The sequence below is a fragment of the Tupaia chinensis genome, unplaced genomic scaffold, assembly GCF_000334495.1.
Source record: "Tupaia chinensis unplaced genomic scaffold, TupChi_1.0 Scaffold000320_1, whole genome shotgun sequence".
In the NCBI taxonomy this organism is placed as follows: domain Eukaryota; kingdom Metazoa; phylum Chordata; class Mammalia; order Scandentia; family Tupaiidae; genus Tupaia; species Tupaia belangeri.
The window spans coordinates 3,345,125-3,367,064 of NW_006159813.1; the positions used below are offsets into that span (position 1 = coordinate 3,345,125).

At 48.8% G+C, this 21,940-nt stretch overlaps 1 protein-coding gene across 1 annotated transcript in view; it reads right to left on the reverse strand.

The window, feature by feature from the left end:
• SRRM4 (serine/arginine repetitive matrix 4) overlaps positions 1 to 21,940 on the reverse strand; it is a 218,808-nt gene that overhangs the window by 26,747 nt on the left and 170,121 nt on the right. The window contains 6 exon segments of the mRNA XM_006151555.1: positions 4,202 to 4,358; positions 9,544 to 9,642; positions 13,391 to 13,441; positions 15,705 to 15,731; positions 18,790 to 18,861; positions 21,484 to 21,570. Of these exon segments, the coding sequence (XP_006151617.1) occupies positions 4,202 to 4,358; positions 9,544 to 9,642; positions 13,391 to 13,441; positions 15,705 to 15,731; positions 18,790 to 18,861; positions 21,484 to 21,570 (493 nt within the window).

Below are 21,940 nucleotides of genomic sequence, written 5' to 3' on the forward strand. Positions count from 1 at the left end.
CTTGTCATCTAATCTGCCCTCTGTGCTATCAGAATCAGTGTCCAAGCCACAAGCCATGCTTCACACCAGTCCCCTCTTCCTTGCAGTTGGGTTTCATTTCTTGATCTGGTCACCTCTCAGAGCCTCAGTTTTTCATTTGCAAAATAGTGATAATTGCACCTTTCTTAGAGAAATTTGTGTATCAAATGAGGGGAAAAATAAAGAAAACTGTGTACAGTATGTGACAGTGCCTAGCACATAATGGCATGTCCCCCTCCATTCTCTCTCCCAATCTGATGAACTCCATCCTCCCTTCAAAGACCAGCAGGAATGTTCCCCTTCCCAGACATCAAGACAGCGTTGTCCAGCTCTCCCAGGCATTTGCTTCCATCACTGTTGGGGGTGAGACTCAAACTATTCAATACCTGGTTGGGCATGTGTACTATCAGAAGGGGAGCTGGTCTTGACACCGAGGGGATTAGGTGTCACTTTTTAGTTGTTGGATTGTGAGAAGGACCAGAAGATGTGGAAAGAAGAGATGACTGGGTCAGCTGAAGGGGCAATTGACTGGTGTGCTAATATTTGATTATTTTAACATCTATAGGAGGTCCTGGTGCTCACCAACTCAATCGTACCCAATTACACCACAATCACACTGTATTACAGCCTTCTGTTGATTCCGGTGCCTTCAACAGATGAGAGGATGAAGATAAAGACCCTAAGTGAAGCCGTGAAGGGTCTCTATACCATCTCCTTGGGACTCTCCATTTATTGGGTCATTGACTGAGCAAGAAAAACCTCAGGGTACCTATACTTTACCAACTAGGATTTCTATTTAAATTCTACCCAGAATTTGCATAATCATAAATGCAAATAAGCCCCTGGATGTCTGCGCTTGTCCTTGATTTTTTTAAAGAGCTGTGCATATAAAATGCATGTAACCGAGTGTGGCAGGAGTCATGGAAAGGAAGACCCTTCATGCTTGGGCTCTTGTAACCCTCTAGAACCTATATCTTGTCCTAGAATTCTGTCTGGATCCCTGTCTCTAATCTTCATTTCCCTCTTTTTATTGGCTAACTCCTGGTCACCCTTAGTTTTCAGGTATTTGTCATCTTTTTTTGCTTAACTCTAATTCCCTTCCCTGCCTGCTAACCTTCTACCCCATCTAAGCATCTCAGTGACAATTGTTGTGTGCTGTCTTTTACTGCTTTTAACTTTTTGCATCCCCTACCAGAAGGTACAGAGCTTTCTTATTCATTGGAGCCTGGGAACCAATGAGAGTCTGACCCTTTGTAGGAGCTCAATACATATTGGTAGACTGGAATGAATGATCGAACAGATGATTCCATGAATGTGACTCTGCTGTTATCGGTAGAGAAAGAGAAAGAGCTTGGGGCCAGCACTCCTAGAAAACCGTTGGTCCATCCTCAAACCTTCCCTCTCTGCCTTTGTAAGAGAGAAGATGATAAGGGGCTGAGCATGGAGGGCACACACCTGACCAGAGATAGGTGCTATCTAATGGCCCCAGGAGCCAGTCAACCTTGAGTGGGATGGGGAATAGCCATTTGAGCTGCAGCTACCATGTAGGATGGGAAGAAACTGATCTGGAAAGCAGGGTCCCAGCTAAGACTTAGTCCTGGCCTAGACAATGGGCTGGCCTGGGCCTGGAAGGATGCTATAATTACTTCTAGTAATACCATAATACTAGTACTACTACAACCACAACTACTACACTACTGATTACCACTACCACCACCACCACCACTTTAACTACCACTACTACTACCACTGCTATTTCCATTCTTCCTGCTATGCCTATGGGTGCGAGTAGCAAAATTTATGGGCACTGACCACTTGCCTATTATATTCTAAATTTTTACTTACATTTTAGTCATTGACTCTTCATAACAACCTTAGGAAGCAGGTCTCATCATTATTATGCCGATTTTGAGGAAACCGAGACCCAAAGTGTTTCTGTAACTTGCTCAAGCTTCCACCGCTGGTCAGTGCAGAGCCTCCCCTACGATTGGCTGAGTTTTGATCTTGAGTCAAGTGCTGGGCTCAATGGTTGTGTGTGTGTGTGTGTTTAAGAGAGTGTTATTATCTGCATTTTTAAAAAACAGATGATAAAAGTACAGTTCAGGAAAGCTTAGGTAACTACCCCATGCTCAGAGCCAGGATTGGACCACGTAGCCATAATCCTATGTTTGTAGCACCGCTGCATGGCCCATGCACATCATTGCTCTTCTGTGAGTCTCAGTTCCCCTTCTTGATAATCAGGGCACCAGTCTAGGTGAGCCCTTAAGATCTCTTCCTTGTAGATAGAAATGAGCTATGGCTTTCAGCTCTTCTAATAGGGGCTGGGTTTGGATTGGGGGATATCGAGGCATCTTATTCCCGAGCAATCAAGAACCTGTGTTCTACCACTAGCCGATCTGGTAATACTACCAGCTGTCATGGGGGGAGAACAGATCTGGCTGTTTACAAGGTCTTTAGAGACATGGCCTTCTTAGGAAATCATCCCAGGCAGGTAAGGCATTATGTCAGTTGTTTCCATTTCAACTATGGTCAACTGGGGCTACTGGATGAGTTGCCACAAGGATTGGGTCATTGGAAAAGTCCTGACTTATTTTTCTATGTAAAAATGCTTCATGACTTTTCTGACAACCCAGTAGAAGACCACGGAGCTTGAGTAATCCTTACTCCCTTGAAACATTCTTCTGTCTCTTATAGCTAATATTTCAAATTTACCTTTACCTTTTCTACAATGCTTCCAATGGGTTAATCATGTCCACTTCCCAGCTAGGGAAGCTGAGGCTGGAAAGGGTAAAATGATTAGTCCAGCCAAGCCAAGACTTGAGACCAGGCCTCTAGACTTTCTGCCATACTGGAAAAACCCCTTTCTAGGACTTTTGAAGTGAAAAAATGGGGGTGGCAATGACCACCTACAAACATGCAGTAACCACAGGCATCTCTACCAAAGAGGGGTCTGGGAGGAGTTGTGGATGGTTCTGGGTGGGCAGAGGATTTGGGAAAATGAGAACCCTGGTGATACAAGGTACTTTGACTGGTGAAGAAGAGCTTCCCAGAATGCACTGCAGGTAATTACCGCCTTAACCTGGCCTAACTGCTGCTCATCGTCACTATGACTAGCTTGGCTTCCCCTAAAGCACACCTAAGCTTTCCTCTGCTTCCACCTCATCCTTTCTAAGGGAGGTGCTTCATGAAGCTTCAGGTTCACCTGTTGCTACAGGGTTCAGGGCCCTCCATGGCTGTTAGCTGCAATTGTAGGACATACCAATGTCAACTCTCTTCCTGTTTGTCCCCTTAGAGTCTACAAAAGGCCTTCGCATACTTTATTTTATTGGATAGTCCCAACAGTCCCATTTGGAGGTGGTATTACCTCATGTTTACCAGTGAGAACACTGAGGTTAAGTAACTTGCCCAAAGCCACATGGCTAGGAAGTAGCAAAGCTAGGACTTCAATTCAGATCCATCACTCTCTCTCTTGTTCATGGTGTCAAACTGTCTGAAATGAAATTCCAGCTCCTCCTTGTTGACCGGGGAAAATGTTGCATAATTCTCTCCAATGCCAGGTTGCTAAATTAGATTTGCTCTGTGGCTTTTACCCCAGACCTTAACCTCTCTGAGCCTTGGCTTTTCTGTCCCATATATGGAAGGGACGAGTACAGCTGCTGTGTCTCAACTCCCTGAGACCTTTCGTCATATGAGAGGACCCAGGTCAAGTACTGTGAGCCCCTTAAAGGAAAATCCTCATATGCATTCAAGGTCATGTTTATAGATGGCATCAAATCCCAATTGCCAACCAGGGCTACCAGCCAGCTGGCATAGAAGAGGTAGAGTTTGTACAAGAGCTGGAGGGCCTCTATTATGTCAAAGGCCCTCTTTTTCCTTCCTCCCCAAAGAACCCTCCCACAGTGACTCACACATGTATTTCTACAGATGTCACTCTGGAGATCAGAATTTATTTTTCAATACTCCCCTGATAGAAGAGCATGGGTATTTTGGTGCCCCGTCCCTCCCCCAATCCCTAAAAGCTGACGAATGCCCATTTGGTTATTCAGTAAAGAGGTCTGGAGCCAGTGGGATATTTTGCCCCAAACTGAATTAAAATGTAGCATACACTGCCCTGAACTTGTACCTCCACCTCCCCCAGGTGTCATGGCCAAGGCTGGCAGAGGAGGCTGTGTGGAATACTTACTACACCCCTGGCCGACAGGAAGCCCAGCATCTGGAGGGATTGGCTAGGTGGGTGACTGGACCGGGCCTCCGGACTGGCCTTGCTGAGGGTCTTGGAGCAGCGACGAGAGTGCCTTCGGCGGGACTTTCGCCCTTCCTCAGGGGACCGGCCTCGATGCCTGGGGCCAAGAGAGAGAGACCTAAGGGTCTTTTGAAAAGGAGCATGGCAGGGAAACAGTAGAGGGACCAAGAGGATCTAAAGAGTGTATTTGGGTGCACTGCATATTCTATTCTGTCTCTGGGTCTGTCTCTCGGTGAGTATGTGAAGGTTGATTGTGTGTATATCCATCCAACTATCCATCCATCTCCTCACCCACCCACCTACCCATTCATTCTATCCATTCACCTACCCATTCATTCATTCTCTTATTTGTTCAGTTGGCAAATATTTACGCATACCCCTGGCACTGTCTGGCCCCACTGTGATTCAGTGTAATCTCCTTTGTGTGCCCATGTCTCTAAGTGTCAGTGTGTACGCCTGGGTCTGTCCATCTGTGTTTCCGTGCATTTGTCTGTAACTGTGTGTATCCGTGTGTCTTTGCTTATGTAACTTCACCATCTGTGAAACAGAGCCATCCTACAGACTGTCACCCAAAACGCTGGGGAAAAATGGTTGATAAAAACCACAGCGTGCCTTCCGCAGCTTGTCAGGTCTAGATGGGGCTGCCTTGTCTGCAGAGAAATCAAAGGCATGTCTGACTTCTTAGAAAGGCTATATTTGGACTCTGTGCTTCCTGTTAGCTCTCTGAACCACGGGAGCAATAAAAATAACACCTAATGAATTTGCATGGCACTGATAAGTCCTTCTTCGGGTGCTTTCACAGTCCTCTACAACATGAAGACAGAACAGGTATTACGTTCCCATTTTACAGGTGAGGGAGCTGAGACCCAGAGATGCTTAGGATCTTGGCCAAGACCACATAACTTGAAAGTGGCAGAGCCAGGGCCAGGGCAGTTTTCTACCCCTAAAGACTGCTGCTGTGGGGCCAGCAGGTGGCATAGTGGTTAAGGCTCTGGACTCCCACATAGTTGACCACAGTTCGAGCCCCAGACTTGGCGACTTGTGCATGTATGTCCAAAATCCTGAGAAAAGAATGGAGGAGAAAGGATTGCGGCATGGCCATCCCTACTGGATGGTTCCTCATTTCCTGTCTCTCTCTGTCTCCAATGAACACACGTGCCCTATAGCAAAAAAAAAATCTCTCTCTAAAAAAATAAATAATAATAATAAAAGAACTGGTGCCTCTACTCTTGTTTTGGAATGTCCCTCTTTGCTCTGGCGCCTCCAGATTGGTTTTCTTTTGGTGGTGTGTCCTGTACCAGCTCTCAGTTTGCTTGCAGGCCTACTGGGGATCCTCTTCGCCCAACAGGTGCTGGGGAGTTCGAATGGCAGCTCCACTGGAGACAGCACAGCGGGAGGCCTGGGGCCAGTGCCCGTGATGTTACCCACCCTCTGGGCCAGGCCCACGGGATGTAGCTGCTGAGAGCCTATTTAGCTTAGGGTGAGAGTGAAGAGCTCAGGTGGAGTCACACAGACCAGGGTCCTTGTCCCAGCTCTGCCAAGGAGCTATTCTCTTCCCAGTGCGTGCCCTTACTCAGATCCCTTGCCTACCGAGAGGCGATTTTCTCAGCTGTAATATGTCCGTGATGCAGATTGGCCATTGAACCAATTCCCCCTGGGGAAAGGCCACCAAGAGCCCATCTCTGGTCAGACAAGCACGTCTGTTTATTGCAATAAGAGAAAACATATGCCAGAGAGAAGTGTCACATGTCTCCGAGAGAGGGCTAGAAAGATCTGGTACAGGACTGGGGCTTGTAGTGGCTTAGGGGAGTGATTAAGGAACTGGGGCTTTCTTCTGGATCGGGTGCTGTCAGAAAGCAGGGGAAGACATCCACCCTGACTGGATGTCTTCACCAACATTGTTCACAAAGAAAGAAGACAAGGCTCTCTTTGTTGGTCAACATCTTGAAAACTCCAGTTCCTTCTTTTTATTCTTATTTTTTATTTTTCCTTCTCCTTCTTCTTTTCATGTACAAGAGCACTCATCTCCCCCTTCTCAGGCCGACACGGCCAGTTCATCAGCACAGAGCAGGTCCAGGTTAGGAGAAAACTGACTTGGAAGGGCCTCAGGACTCGGTGCTTTGTGCTGTGTGACCTTCCATTGGTTGCTTAGCCTTTCTGTGCTTAGAACATTCTTGGGATTTCCACCAAGTCCAGAGCCAAACTCTGGTTTCAATCCAGAGCACTGCCACTCAGTATAGCTAAGTGCCTAGCAAGCTTCTCGATCCCTCTGTGCCTCAGTTTCCCCATCTTTAAAAGGGGGGGGAGTGACAGTAGTACCTGGTTCATGAGCTGGTCGAGGGGACCGTGAGAGTGGGTGTATACAATGGCGTACAGGTATCTAAAAGCGTCTGCGTGAGCTGGTATGGTTGTCCTCGCTCCTGTACATGGGAGTAGCAAGTCCCTTTTGTCTGCAGCCCAGAATACAGGGAAGTGGCCTCAGCCTCTGAGTGTGAGGCAGGGAGCCGGCCCTGCCCTGGGACAATGGCTCAAGCAGTCAGAAGGAGCACTCATGACCCCAGTGCCATAGCTGGGCTCTGGGCGCCGCCTGGGGAGAGGAGACCCCCGGGGTGAGGGGTTACCTGCTCTCACAGCTTGAGGAGCGGGATGCTGAGCTCTGGGACCGTGAGGGGCAGCGGTGACGGCGGTGGCGGTGAGACTTTCGGGGCCGGCTTCGCGATCTTGGTGGGGTGGGGGATGAGAAGGAGTGAATCAGAGAAGGAGGAGAGGGAGAGAGAGACAGAGAGAGAGAGATTTGATTTTGGTCTCCTGACACGTATTTCTCTCTTGCACCTGAATCACCGTCTCTTCTGAAGTTATGCGTTTCCTTCCACCCACCCTGACCCCGCATCACCCCAGCTTCCTGCCTGAAAACTTGGGGTTCTCTAACCAGCTGTACTGAACACATGTGAGCAGAAAGGGGCCTGTGGAGAGCAGGGTTGACTCAGGGCCCTCCCCTACGTTGGAAGAAAGCCTGATGCAAATGACACCCTGGGCAGAAAGTCACTTCCAACGTCACCTCTCCCTCACCTCAGGTAGGAGTCTCAATTTTACACAGCTTCGGGAGCTAGTCTGGGACTCTGTCTGTGAACCAGCCAGCTACTAAAAATACCAGCCGAAGGCCTAAGCCACAAAGGAATGAGCTGCTTTGCCCCTGGAATATTGGTGTGGTGCTGGATCTTCGAAGTCTTCCAGGAAATGTGGAAATACAGATTTTTATGTGAAATAGTCCTGTTTTAAAATGCAAGCTCATTAAAGTGAAAAAGACCATTTGGGGCAAACGAAACACATTTGCAGAATAAATTAGGCCTTTGGGCTGCCAACTCTGTGCTTCCTGTTAGCTCTCTGAACCACGGGAGCAATAAAAATAACACCTAATGGATTTGCATGGCACTGATAAGTCCTTCTTCGGGTGCTTTCACAGTCTTCTACAACATGAAGACAGAACAGGTATTACGTTCCCATTTTACAGGTGAGGGAGCTGAGACCCAGAGATGCTTAGGATCTTGGCCAAGACCACATAACTTGAAAGTGGCAGAGCCAGGGCCAGGGCAGTTTTCTACCCCTAAAGACTGCTGCTGTGGGGCCAGCAGGTGGCATAGTGGTTAAGGCTCTGGACTCCCACATAGTTGACCACAGTTCGAGCCCCAGACTTGGCGACTTGTGCATGTATGTCCAAAATCCTGAGAAAAGAATGGAGGAGAAAGGATTGCGGCATGGCCATCCCTACTGGATGGTTCCTCATTTCCTGTCTCTCTCTGTCTCCAATGAACACACGTGCCCTATAGCAAAAAAAAAATCTCTCTCTAAAAAAATAAATAATAATAATAAAAGAACTGGTGCCTCTACTCTTGTTTTGGAATGTCCCTCTTTGCTCTGGCGCCTCCAGATTGGTTTTCTTTTGGTGGTGTGTCCTGTACCAGCTCTCAGTTTGCTTGCAGGCCTACTGGGGATCCTCTTCGCCCAACAGGTGCTGGGGAGTTCGAATGGCAGCTCCACTGGAGACAGCACAGCGGGAGGCCTGGGGCCAGTGCCCGTGATGTTACCCACCCTCTGGGCCAGGCCCACGGGATGTAGCTGCTGAGAGCCTATTTAGCTTAGGGTGAGAGTGAAGAGCTCAGGTGGAGTCACACAGACCAGGGTCCTTGTCCCAGCTCTGCCAAGGAGCTATTCTCTTCCCAGTGCGTGCCCTTACTCAGATCCCTTGCCTACCGAGAGGCGATTTTCTCAGCTGTAATATGTCCGTGATGCAGATTGGCCATTGAACCAATTCCCCCTGGGGAAAGGCCACCAAGAGCCCATCTCTGGTCAGACAAGCACGTCTGTTTATTGCAATAAGAGAAAACATATGCCAGAGAGAAGTGTCACATGTCTCCGAGAGAGGGCTAGAAAGATCTGGTACAGGACTGGGGCTTGTAGTGGCTTAGGGGAGTGATTAAGGAACTGGGGCTTTCTTCTGGATCGGGTGCTGTCAGAAAGCAGGGGAAGACATCCACCCTGACTGGATGTCTTCACCAACATTGTTCACAAAGAAAGAAGACAAGGCTCTCTTTGTTGGTCAACATCTTGAAAACTCCAGTTCCTTCTTTTTATTCTTATTTTTTATTTTTCCTTCTCCTTCTTCTTTTCATGTACAAGAGCACTCATCTCCCCCTTCTCAGGCCGACACGGCCAGTTCATCAGCACAGAGCAGGTCCAGGTTAGGAGAAAACTGACTTGGAAGGGCCTCAGGACTCGGTGCTTTGTGCTGTGTGACCTTCCATTGGTTGCTTAGCCTTTCTGTGCTTAGAACATTCTTGGGATTTCCACCAAGTCCAGAGCCAAACTCTGGTTTCAATCCAGAGCACTGCCACTCAGTATAGCTAAGTGCCTAGCAAGCTTCTCGATCCCTCTGTGCCTCAGTTTCCCCATCTTTAAAAGGGGGGGGAGTGACAGTAGTACCTGGTTCATGAGCTGGTCGAGGGGACCGTGAGAGTGGGTGTATACAATGGCGTACAGGTATCTAAAAGCGTCTGCGTGAGCTGGTATGGTTGTCCTCGCTCCTGTACATGGGAGTAGCAAGTCCCTTTTGTCTGCAGCCCAGAATACAGGGAAGTGGCCTCAGCCTCTGAGTGTGAGGCAGGGAGCCGGCCCTGCCCTGGGACAATGGCTCAAGCAGTCAGAAGGAGCACTCATGACCCCAGTGCCATAGCTGGGCTCTGGGCGCCGCCTGGGGAGAGGAGACCCCCGGGGTGAGGGGTTACCTGCTCTCACAGCTTGAGGAGCGGGATGCTGAGCTCTGGGACCGTGAGGGGCAGCGGTGACGGCGGTGGCGGTGAGACTTTCGGGGCCGGCTTCGCGATCTTGGTGGGGTGGGGGATGAGAAGGAGTGAATCAGAGAAGGAGGAGAGGGAGAGAGAGACAGAGAGAGAGAGATTTGATTTTGGTCTCCTGACACGTATTTCTCTCTTGCACCTGAATCACCGTCTCTTCTGAAGTTATGCGTTTCCTTCCACCCACCCTGACCCCGCATCACCCCAGCTTCCTGCCTGAAAACTTGGGGTTCTCTAACCAGCTGTACTGAACACATGTGAGCAGAAAGGGGCCTGTGGAGAGCAGGGTTGACTCAGGGCCCTCCCCTACGTTGGAAGAAAGCCTGATGCAAATGACACCCTGGGCAGAAAGTCACTTCCAACGTCACCTCTCCCTCACCTCAGGTAGGAGTCTCAATTTTACACAGCTTCGGGAGCTAGTCTGGGACTCTGTCTGTGAACCAGCCAGCTACTAAAAATACCAGCCGAAGGCCTAAGCCACAAAGGAATGAGCTGCTTTGCCCCTGGAATATTGGTGTGGTGCTGGATCTTCGAAGTCTTCCAGGAAATGTGGAAATACAGATTTTTATGTGAAATAGTCCTGTTTTAAAATGCAAGCTCATTAAAGTGAAAAAGACCATTTGGGGCAAACGAAACACATTTGCAGAATAAATTAGGCCTTTGGGCTGCCAATTTGTAACTTCAGACCTGGAAAATTAAGTCCAGTTTTTTTTTTTTTTTTGAGAGATTTTTGCTATAGGGTGCGTGTGCTCGCCAGAAAGACAGAGAGAGACAGAGAGATAGCGAGAAATCACCCCTCCCCCAGGGGGGATGGCCATGCCGCAATCCCTTCTCCTCCATTCTCCTCTCGGGATCTTGGGCACGCATGCGCCCAGCGTGAGTTTAAGCCACCAGGTCTGGGACTTGAACTGCGGTCGGCTACATGGGAGTACAGCACTGTAGCCATTATGCCAACTGATGGTCCCAAGTCCAATTTCTTAGCATGGAGTCAAAAGCCTTTCAGAGTAGACTATGGACATCAATAACACTTAGCATTATTACTACCACCTACCACTACCCCTAATAACGGCACTCTTACAGGCTACTTATAAGTAACAAGAGCCCAGCAGCAGCAGCAGCAGCAGCAGCAGCAGCAGCAGCAGGAGCAAAACACAGCAGCAGCAGCAGCAGCAAAGGTGATTAGGAACATACAAGGAACGTCAATAGTTTGGGCCAAGCCAGGGAGCCAGTGGGAGTCAGAGAGGATTCTATCGGGAGAGAGTAGGTTGGTGATCCCAACAAAGGACTTGGGGATTCTTCTAATGTATCATCCATCATCCCTTTCCTCTTTAAAACCTTGCCGTTGCCTTTATGCCAAGTCAAAACTGCGATCTTGGGCCCCAAGCACCTTCAGAGGCTAGCCCCTGCCTATCTGCCTGGCCTCATTGCTTGACATCGTCTGCCCCAGCCTTGCAGACTCTGAAGCTGCTCTGAAGTGCTTACAGTCTGGCTCGTGCTTTCCCCAGTGCACGATGTCCTTGCAGTGAAGACAACGAAGACGATGGTGATGATGACAGGGAACCCGACCTAACACACACTTCATGCCAGGCACTGCGTTCTAACCATTCTCCTCACAACAACCTATGAAATAGGTTCTCTTATTGTTCCCATGGTACAGAGGAAGAAACTGAAGTGCAAAGAATTTAAACCACCTGCCTCCCCAGAGGCCTGGACATCGGGTCCTGCAGGAAGCCACCCTCGCTGCCAAGCCCTCTTTTCCTAGCATCAGCATTCTCACAACGTGCCAGCTTCCGTCTGGCACCACCGTGCCATGTTGGCCCTGTTCCTTGCTGCCCTGTGAGCCCCCCGAGGCCAGGAAATGTCTGGTTCATTTCTGCCCTGCCCCCTAGTTGGGCCTTGCTAAAGGATGCTGAATAAGAGGCTGGAAAATGGTCACTTGCTTAGAAGCAGCTCTGACCGTGAGACTTGGCAAGAATAAACCATCATTTATCCTAGGGACGCCTTGTTTTTCTTGCTTTTTCTTCTCCTGCCTCTTGTCTTTTGGCTTGCATGACCCTTGCTTGCTTGCTTGCCTTTTTTTTTTAGAGGTTTTTGCTTTTTAGGGTGCATGCTCTGGCTGGAGAGAGACAGAGACAATGAGAGGGAAAGTGAGAAATCACTCCCCGCCGGGAGAGAGAGGATGGTCACGCTGCAATCCCTTCTCCTCTATTCTCCTCCCAAGATCTTGGGTTTGCACACATACATGAACTCAGCATGATTTTCAAGCCACTGGGTCTGAGGTTCGAACCGCATTTGACTATGTGGGAGTCCAGCAATGTAACCACTACACCAACTGCTGGCTCTGTGAACAAGCTTTCTGATGCCCCGCTAACAATTTCTTGGACACGTTCAGCTCTTGGCTCCGGGGTGTGACCACCTTGCTGCCCTGAGGCAGGCAGTCCTAATCTCAGCGACGGTCCCCGCCCATGCTCTTGAGGTCTGGGCCCAGCCCCTGACTCTGTGGTACTATCTTGCAGCCCCACTGGCTGGGTGATGCTGGCATCTCTGAGAATGGGCATCCTGTCTGCTTAGCATGAAGCACACTCAGCGCACAGGTCCAGGACTTCCCTTGATGGGAACTGAACAAGCCTGATGATGACGAAGTCCTTCCCTGAGCAAACTCAAGGCACTACTGCTTCCTTCTGGGGCACCGCCAGGCCCCTGTGGTGGTGGTTGAGAAGGCCTCCTATGCACTGACTTTGGGTGAACCCTTCGGGGCAGCGAAGCTGAGTGCCCTCCCTCTGTGCTCCTGCCTCCTCTGTTCCCTCCCTGGCAGCCGACTACCTTTTATCCTGTTGTCTTTGATCCTCTCTTTAGAAGCTTCTTGGTGGGAGATAAAATATTGGTTGATTGGAAAACACACACACAAATGTGTGCAGGGTCTAAGGGAGGTGGGCCGTAACCAAATTTACTTTTAATTTGGCTGGGAACTGAACTCCGCAGGCAGTCCCGGCTGATTTGAATTTCTACTACTGGCTATAAAGCATGAAACAGCTGGGCCCTGAGACTGAGGATGGGGGCCTCACTGGTAATCTCTGCACCGTTGTCCCGACAGCCAGGGTATGGACTCACACGTGTCCATGCCCCATTCCCCATGCACACATAGCACACATGTGCACATGACAAAGGCACCATACGATCCCTGCACATGTAATATACACAGATAAATAAGCAGTGCACACGCAGAGCAGATATGATTCCCAGGCATGGGTACACGGTGCTCCCCCAGGGATACCGTGTGCGTTCATGGGCACATGAGCACAGATCCCTATCACGTATCCGTGTGGACACCAACATACACATAGGCACGCAACTGGAGCCACATTGCCTACATCTGTCCGTACAGTGTACACAAACGTCTGTGTGATATGAAAGTGTGCAGGCACTTTGAATGTGCGCAGCAGACGTATGCATATCACATACAAATACACTCACCATGCACACATGGGGCACGCACACGATGGGCACGCCGGGCATACCATGCGCACTGCTGCCTCTGTAAACACACGCGCATGCACAGACACGTCACATCCGCAGCCTGGCTCGTGCACGCCGAAACCACAGCTGCGAGGACACGCAGCGCCGTCGGTCTCTCCCTCCTCCTTTCCCCCCTTCCCTCTCACTCACCCCTCTACACCGCCCGTCCCTGTTTAGGGGACAACTTTAACACTGACTCTTACGGAGCCAGGCCCCCAACTCCCCAAGCTACAGTGTGCTCCCGTAAGCGGTGTCTACTTACTGCTTTTTGTGCCTCTTCTCCTCCTTTCTTTTGCTTTTTGGGCTAGACGAGCTAAACAAAAAATGGTCAATTAATCGAAAGATGCAAAATTCTAGTTAAAGATTAAAAAATAAGCAAGGAGCTAAAATGCCTAACGGTGGCAGACGCAGGCACGCTGGGAATAGACATACTCATTGCCCAGACCAGAGAAGTTGCTGCCCGCTTTTCCACACAGCGGAAGCCGGGTATGGGCTCACACACACACACACACACTGAGCAGAGGGCGTGGGGGTGCCACGGCCAGCATTGGCAGGCCACTACTGACCACAGTAAAGGCAATCACAGCAACAGCTGCCATTTTCTGAGGTTTGGTTATAGGAGGGCCACTCTGCTAAACGCCGTGTGTCAGTAATCTCATTTCATTCTTCCGTAAGCTATGGGTGGAGGCACAATTTCGTAAGTGCTCGTTTTACAGATGTGAGAACTGAGCCGTAGATGGGCTAAGAAACTTGCCCAGGATCACACAGTGAGCTGGAACGTGGTCCCAGACCAGGGCTCCTTGGTGCCTCTCCTCTTGACCGTTAATCAGTTTGTAAGAGAAGACAATGGAGTGTCCGGGGAGACATTCAAAGTCTCATGAAGCTTGGTAGATTCGGAAATGTCCTTCCCACGCATATTCAGGTACCTGTTTTGTGTTTGGTTTTGTTATTTGAAAGAATGACATATTTACTTATTGCTATTATTATTTTAAAATTTGCTATAGGGCAAGTGTGCTCATTAGAGAGAGACAGAGAGAGGGAAAATGAGAAAGCCAGCTGCCATGTTTAGGACCTCAAACTGCAGTCGGCCACGTGGGAGTCTAGTGCCTCAACCACCAGGCCACCTGCTGGACCCAAGTACTTGGGTTTTAAAAAAAATGTTTCTGAGGCCCAGGAACTGCAGTGCTGGAAGCCACATGGCTGACCACAGGTTTGGGTCCCCAGGTGGGCCTGAAAACATGCCAGGGGCATGTGTGTGTACACCCAGGATCCTGATAGGCTTGGGGGCTGGGGAAGGGGGATTATGGCCGTAGGAGACCCAGCTGGGGCTCTTTCTCTTCCTCTCCCTCTCTCTCTTTCTCTCTCTCTAGTACGTATACACACTCTTGATCATAAATAAAATAAATCAACTTAAATAAATAGATAAAAAGTGTTTTGGAGCCACTGGGCTGGGGTATGGGTAGAACGGGGAATGAGGACTTAGGTTTCTGTGTAATCCAATGCAGGTCCTGAAGGGTGAGGACTATTTGGTAGTTCAAGCCAGTTTGGCTTCAGGGGTTCACCAAGAACCCATGGCTTAGCCTAGAGTCTGAGAAGAGGAACACTAATTTTATCCAGCTGACTCACACTTTGAACTGAGCCACAGGAACTCTCTCCATGTTGAGACTCAGTCTGGGGCAGTGGAAGAGCCCGAGTCATCAGTGAAAGATTCAAGTTCAAATCCCAGCTCTGCTGCTTAGAGACTGTGTGACATCAGGCTGGTTACCTGTCCTCTCTGGGACCTGGTTTCCTCCGCCATGAAATGGAGCCATTTCATGGGCTGACAAACTGAGTGGATGAATGTCATTGGCAATCAATGTCTATTTATTCAATGAATGAAAAATACATGAAAGGGTTTTGCCACTTCAAGCTGCTCAAGATGTGATCTGTTATTTAAGAAGCTGCTGTCACCTGTCCTGATCTGGTGTCTGATAGATTTGGGGTTGAATTTGGGCTCTGCTACCTTCTGGCCCTGTCTGTGGACATTCCTGTCACATCATCTTAGTCTCAGTTTCTTCATCTGTAAAAGGGGAGTGAGAAGGCTATCTACTGCACAAGGTTTTGATAGAGATTAATGCGGATTAAATATGTCGGCATGTGGAAGGAGCTTAACGCAGGCTCCAACTTAGAACGCCTGGTTTGTGGACGATAGCTTTATCTATGCTCGGCTCATGTGCAGAAGGCTGGGATTTGGCGTCTGTCTCTCGGCCAGCTCTGGGAAGCACTAGCTGAAGTGATGAGGGTGATGTTTTCCTCTGTGCCCAGCTCAACAACGCAATCCGTGGTAAAACAAACAGTCCGGGAGGGCTAACCCGATATTCCAGCCAGGAGCTGCCATTCGGCCTGGCGGAAGTTGAGAACTGGCTTGGAACTTTCAGTCAAACCATCCCAGGCCTTTATCTGGAGGAAACTGAGGCCCAGAAGGATGACAGGGGCATGCCCAACAGACAGGGATGGAGAGCTGACCTAGAAGGGGCCTCAAGCCTGATGACAAAACAGAAAGCCACACAAACAGCCAGGGTCAACAAGAGTCTTACCTGTGCCTTCTCTTCTTGGAGAATGACCTGGTTAAAGAACAAAGGAAAGAGAGGGAGAGAGGAAGCAGAGAGAGGGAGAGAGGAAGGAGAGAGAGGGAGCGAGGGAGAGGGAAAAGGAGGGAGATGAAGAAAGGAAAGAAAAGAGGAAGGAAGGGAGGGAGAGAGAACAAATACAGGTCAGTCTGAGGTTTCTTTTTGTGCAATGAATGTATCGATTTGTTTGTGATCAGGCCAAGACATCCAGCCAATCCCCTCGTCCATTAGATTTCAAAGAATATGAACGTGAAGATCACAGGGACACACTGGTTTGCATTCTGAATCTCCAGGTCAAAAGTTACCAGTGCTGGGAACCAGCAGTTAGCGTAATGGCTATGTCGCTGGACTTCCACGTAGTCGACCGTGGTTCGTGTCTCGGACCCGGTGGCTTAAATCTCACGCCAGGCACGTGTGTGTGTGTGCCCAAGATCCTGAGAGGAGAATGGAGGAGAAGGGATTGCGGCGTGACCATCCCCCCTGAGGGGTGATTTCTTGCTTTCTGTCTCTATGTCTCTCTCTGTCTGTCTGGCGAGCACACGCGCCCTATAGCGAAAACCTCTCAAAAAAAAAAAAAAAGTTACCATGCTTCAGGCCTCTCCCAGATGGTCACTAAGACTGTCCTGGATGAGGCTGGATGAGGGGCACGTAGGAGAGTCCTCTGCCTCCCTCCCTCCATCCCTCTGCCAGTTTCCCTCTCGTCCCTCCCCCAGTTGTGGGTTCATCATCAGTATCTTCTTCCTCCCCCACTTCTTCCTCCTCACCTTCATCATTAAGAGGCTGCCAGCTTCCATATGTGAACCCTTCCTGCATGCCAATTTCTGCGCTAAGTGTCTATCACCCACCATCTCATCTCAGCTCCCCACAAACCCTGTGGAGTAGTATTGGGCTGTTGGAAAAGTTGTGCCGTATTTTTCTATGGTTTTCCATGCAAAAATGTCTCATGACTTTCCCAATGACCCAAGAGTAACAACCACTTTACAGGCAAAGACACTGAAGCTCAGAGAAGTTAGTTAAGTTGCCTGGGGTCACATATAACATGTTGGTTTGAGCCGTGAACCACAATTTGAGCCTTCTGGTGTATACCCTTCCAGTCTTTTTTCCCCAGTGTAAACATACACATGCATGGGACCAGCAGATGGCATAATGGTTATGTCACTGGACTCTCTTGAACCACGGTTTGAGTCCTGGACCCAGCAGCTTCAAATTCACACTGGGTGTATGTACGTATGTGCCCAAAATCTTGAGAGGAAAATGAAGAAGGGACCTCCCTATAGGGAAACCCTCTAAAAAAAAAAAAAAAAAAGTTACCATGCTTCAGGCCTCTCCCAGATGGTCACTAAGACTGTCCTGGATGAGGCTGGATGAGGGGCACGTAGGAGAGTCCTCTGCCTCCCTCCCTCCATCCCTCTGCCAGTTTCCCTCTCGTCCCTCCCCCAGTTGTGGGTTCATCATCAGTATCTTCTTCCTCCCCCACTTCTTCCTCCTCACCTTCATCATTAAGAGGCTGCCAGCTTCCATATGTGAACCCTTCCTGCATGCCAATTTCTGCGCTAAGTGTCTATCACCCACCATCTCATCTCAGCTCCCCACAAACCCTGTGGAGTAGTATTGGGCTGTTGGAAAAGTTGTGCCGTATTTTTCTATGGTTTTCCATGCAAAAATGTCTCATGACTTTCCCAATGACCCAAGAGTAACAACCACTTTACAGGCAAAGACACTGAAGCTCAGAGAAGTTAGTTAAGTTGCCTGGGGTCACATATAACATGTTGGTTTGAGCCGTGAACCACAATTTGAGCCTTCTGGTGTATACCCTTCCAGTCTTTTTTCCCCAGTGTAAACATACACATGCATGGGACCAGCAGATGGCATAATGGTTATGTCACTGGGTTCTCTTGAACCATGGTTTGAGTCCTGGACCCAGCAGCTTCTTGAACCACGGTTTGAGTCCTGGACCCAGCAGCTTCAAATTCACACTGGGTGTATGTACGTATGTGCCCAAAATCTTGAGAGGAAAATGAAGAAGGGACTGTGGTGTGGCCATCCCCCCTGGGGAGTGAGTTCTTACTTTCTGTCTCTCTCTGTCTCTCCAGCGAGTACAAACGCCATATACCAAAAATTTCTAAAAAAAATTAAAAATAAAAAAGACATGTGTGTGTGTGTGTACAGCATACACCTTCTGGAATGTGCACCCAGTTCACAACATCCTTTAACTATCGTCCCTGCCTCTCTACTCCTTGAGGATAGACTGTCCCTGAGCCATGTCTGTCCTCTAGGACACCATTGGGTCAAGGAGAGAGGCCCTTCCTTGGGAAGCAGGAATAAGGAACAAGACTGAGACTCAGGGTCTCCTTCTGGCCTGACCTGCCACATGGAGAGGTGGGGGCAGCGGGCAGCCACGTCTCCAACGTGGGCCAGGAAATAGGAACTGCAGGGCCTGCCTGGGGTCCTCAACTCTCCCCTCCTCATCCTGGCTCCTGGTCCAGGCCTGGCTGGTCTCTGAAGCAATTCTACTGTCTTATAGTCAAGTCGCTCTCTTGCCTGAGTTACTGGGTGGTCAGGAAACTCCTGATCTGTTTTTCTATGAAAAAATGCATCCTGGAACCAGTAGTTAGCGTAATGGCTATGTCACTGGACTCCCACATAGTCGACCACAGTTCGCGTCCCAGACCCGGTGGCTTAAAACTCACGCTGGGTGCGTGTGCATGCGTGCCCAAGATCTTGAGAGGAGAATGGAGGAGAAGGGATTGCAGTGTGACCATTCTCCCTGGGGGGTGATTTCTAGTTTTCTGTCTCTATGTCTCTCTCTGTCTGTCTGGCGAGTGCACGCGCCCTATAGCGAAAAACCTCTCAAAAAAAAAAAATGCATCCTGACTTCCCTGACCACACAATAATAATGGTGGGCCTCTGGTCCTCACAACCAGAGTCCCAACTTACACAGAGACAGGTGATAACCACATAAAGGTAAGTATGGCACATAGTGATGGGAGATGCTACTCAGTCACCTCCTCCCACCTGGGGGTCCCCGGCTATGGAAGAGGAAGGACAATACCTGCGTCGCTTGTGTTTCTTGGAACTCTTCTTCTTCTTTTTCTTGACAGGCGATGGGCTATAGGACGGGGACCTGCGGGGGACGGGGACACACCTCAGAGGATCGCTCTGAAAGGTTGGGGTTGGTTTCAAAGGAACCCTTCCCCAGCTGCTGTGGAGGGTCTCAGCTCTTTCAGAAACACATATCGAGGCTAATATCAATACTGATCTTAGCTGGCATTTTGTTTTATTTTTAAAAGTTTTAATCATTATTACCTTTTATCTTTAATTATTCTTTAAAATACATTCAATTGCTATACATCATTTAGCTTATAAAGAGAATTCACCCAATATGAAATACACCTCAGACAGGTTCAGTTGAGAATAATAAACACATTCTCATCAATGGGTAGTAAACCATTTCTGTGTTACCATGCGTCTTTTTTTAAAATAAATTTATTCATTCATTTATTTTAATTTGACCAGAGAGAGACATAGAGGGAAAAAGAGGGAAAGGAAGCCCCTAGGTCCGGGACTCGAACTGTGGTCAGCCATGTGGGCGTGTCCAGCGCCTTAAGCACCACGCCACCTGCTGGCCCCACCATGTGTCTTATACGCACTATCTCCTTTCATCGTTCTATTTCGGGTCATCAGGAAAGTCATGATGCATTTTTGTATAGAAAAAAAAAGGGGGGGGGAAATACATCCTGACTTTCTCTACAACCTAACACATATTTCTTAGGAGGTACAATTGTTATCCTCCCTTTTCAGACAAAGAAAGCGAGGTTCCGGGAGGTGCCCAAAGACACGCAGCTAGGAAGTGGATGAGCTGGGATTCCAGTGGAGCCTCTGATGCCAGGGCTTGTGGTCTCTGTCACTGCATGGCCTGACCCCGGAGCTGCCCACCTGCTCAGGCTGTACAGGTTTCTTTTCATCTGCTGCTCTCCCTGCAAGCTCTGTTCCTCTTCTCCAACCCTTGGGGTCTCTCCTGTGTCCCACCATGATGCTCCCCTGGTAAGACTGAGTTCCTGAAGGAGGTCCATGAGGATGTACCACATGGGTGGGGCTAGGGAAGCTCTGAGAAACACAGCTACCCTAAGTCGACAGCGATGATTCAAGATGGAGGCTCGGGTGACCCTACTTCCAGTCTTGTCTACACCACCAGCAACTCACAGAGGCACCCCGCACACGTCACAGCTCATCTCTTGGTCTCTTATTTCCCCACTGACAAAAGACTGGGCTTGAAACAGATCAGCAGTTGCAAACTCAATGCCAGTAAGAGCCTCACAGGTGACATATACAAACAAAGCACATCGGGTGGAAGACAGTAGGGAGGGGTGGGGACTATGGTAAACCAAAGAGTGCCCGACTGGAATGGATGGCTGCTTCTGAGAGCAGCTTCGGGTCCTGTGGGGAAATATAGGCCTGGGCTTCCAGAATACCTCCCTTTTCTCTAGAAGCCTCAGAGATCCAAATGGTCATAAGAAATCTCTTGATGTTTAAATGTTGGCCACCAATTAAAAAGAAAAAAATAATAAAACCTTTATGGACCCACCAAATCTGTCTGCAAATCCCTGAGTGAAGAATATCTCAACAAGTCCTTAAGGAATCACAGTGTCTGTCCCCAAACAAACACGTGCTCAGCAGACATTTATCAAATGAACTACATGAACGAATTGGCGAATCCTAAAACCCACAGTTTCCTCCTTAAGAATGTTTTTCCACCCATCTCTAAAACAGGATAGTTAAGACATTTGCCCCAATTCCACCCCCCCACAACCTGCAATGGCTGAAACTCCAGGGATGTATCCATATTTCCCTCTAGGTTTTCTTTGGGTCTGTCCTATTTACTAGGCTAACAGGGTGTCCAGGGAAATCAAGTTCCAGAAAACCTCGAGTTGAGGCCCAAGGCACCCAGACACTGCTCTCTGCTGCCCCCTGCAGGCTTCTCTAAATACTGCCTCAGCGGTATGATGTGATTCTCAACTCATAGCTGGAAGGGTTAAGCCTGTCCCCTGGGGTCGGAACATTGTGGTGCTTTTAGTCTACTTAGTGGCAGTCTAGCAGCAAACCTGGAACTATTTTTAAACACACAAAACAAAAAATCCAATTTTTAAAAGAGAAAGTATACATTAAGAAAATGTATAGGGTACAAGAGCCAATAGCTGGCAAAAAATGAAGAGTCCATGATGCTGGGTCATTTTAGCTGGTAGCTAGGCCTGGTGGGACCAGCTAAGGAGCCTGGAATCAACTCCCCGTAGATTCTGAGCCTTCCTTTCTCATCTCTGCAATGGGGAGAGAGTGCTTGTCTGGTAGATCGTGGCCAGGGGTGGAAAAGATCATGGAGCTCACCGTGATTAGCACAGTCTTCTGCATCGGGCAGATAAATGCTCCAAAAACGTTCGATATGCATGGTAATGATTATGCTTCCCGTTAACTGATCGTTTATTATGCACCGGACACTGTGACAGCTGCTTCCACCTTCATTTCTCCTCGAATTCTCACAAAATTCCAAGAGGTAAGTATTCTCACCATTTGGTAGAAGTAGGCATAAACACACAGAAAGCAAATGACTTGTCCAAGCTTAAATAGCCACTTAAGAGGCAGAGAGGGGAAATTTGAACCCCATGAGGATGGGCTGACTCCAAAATCCATATTATTCCTATTTTGTCCCTTCCCTCATGATCAAACTTTCACCTCCCCTTAGTGCCCTCACCTCCTTCTCTTCTTCCGGGTAGATTTCTTCTTTTTCTTCTTCCCCCTGGAGGAAGGGGGTGGTGTCAAGTCTTTGTCACGGGAGGCACTGTAGGGAACAAAGAATTGGGCATTAGAGGACCCAGGGGCCCCCATATCCTCAACCAGGGCAGTTGTAGCCGGGAAGCACCCCATTCCTTGCAGAATCAAGCACCCGTAGTGAATGTCTAATTACCACCTCATGGCTGATTTGGTCACACTTGAGATTAAGTGGCTCAAATAAGGCCTTAATGCCGACCTAATGAGACAGACGCTGTACGTTACCCAAACACCAATTGATTATTTAAAACAGAGTTATAGAGGTTAACTACTCTTTAATAGATTTATTATTGAATCTGCAAATGGCTCACCTTGGTAAATAAATCACTTTTTAAATAATGAAATCGGCAACTCGGCCCCCTCCCTCCCCAATACATCGT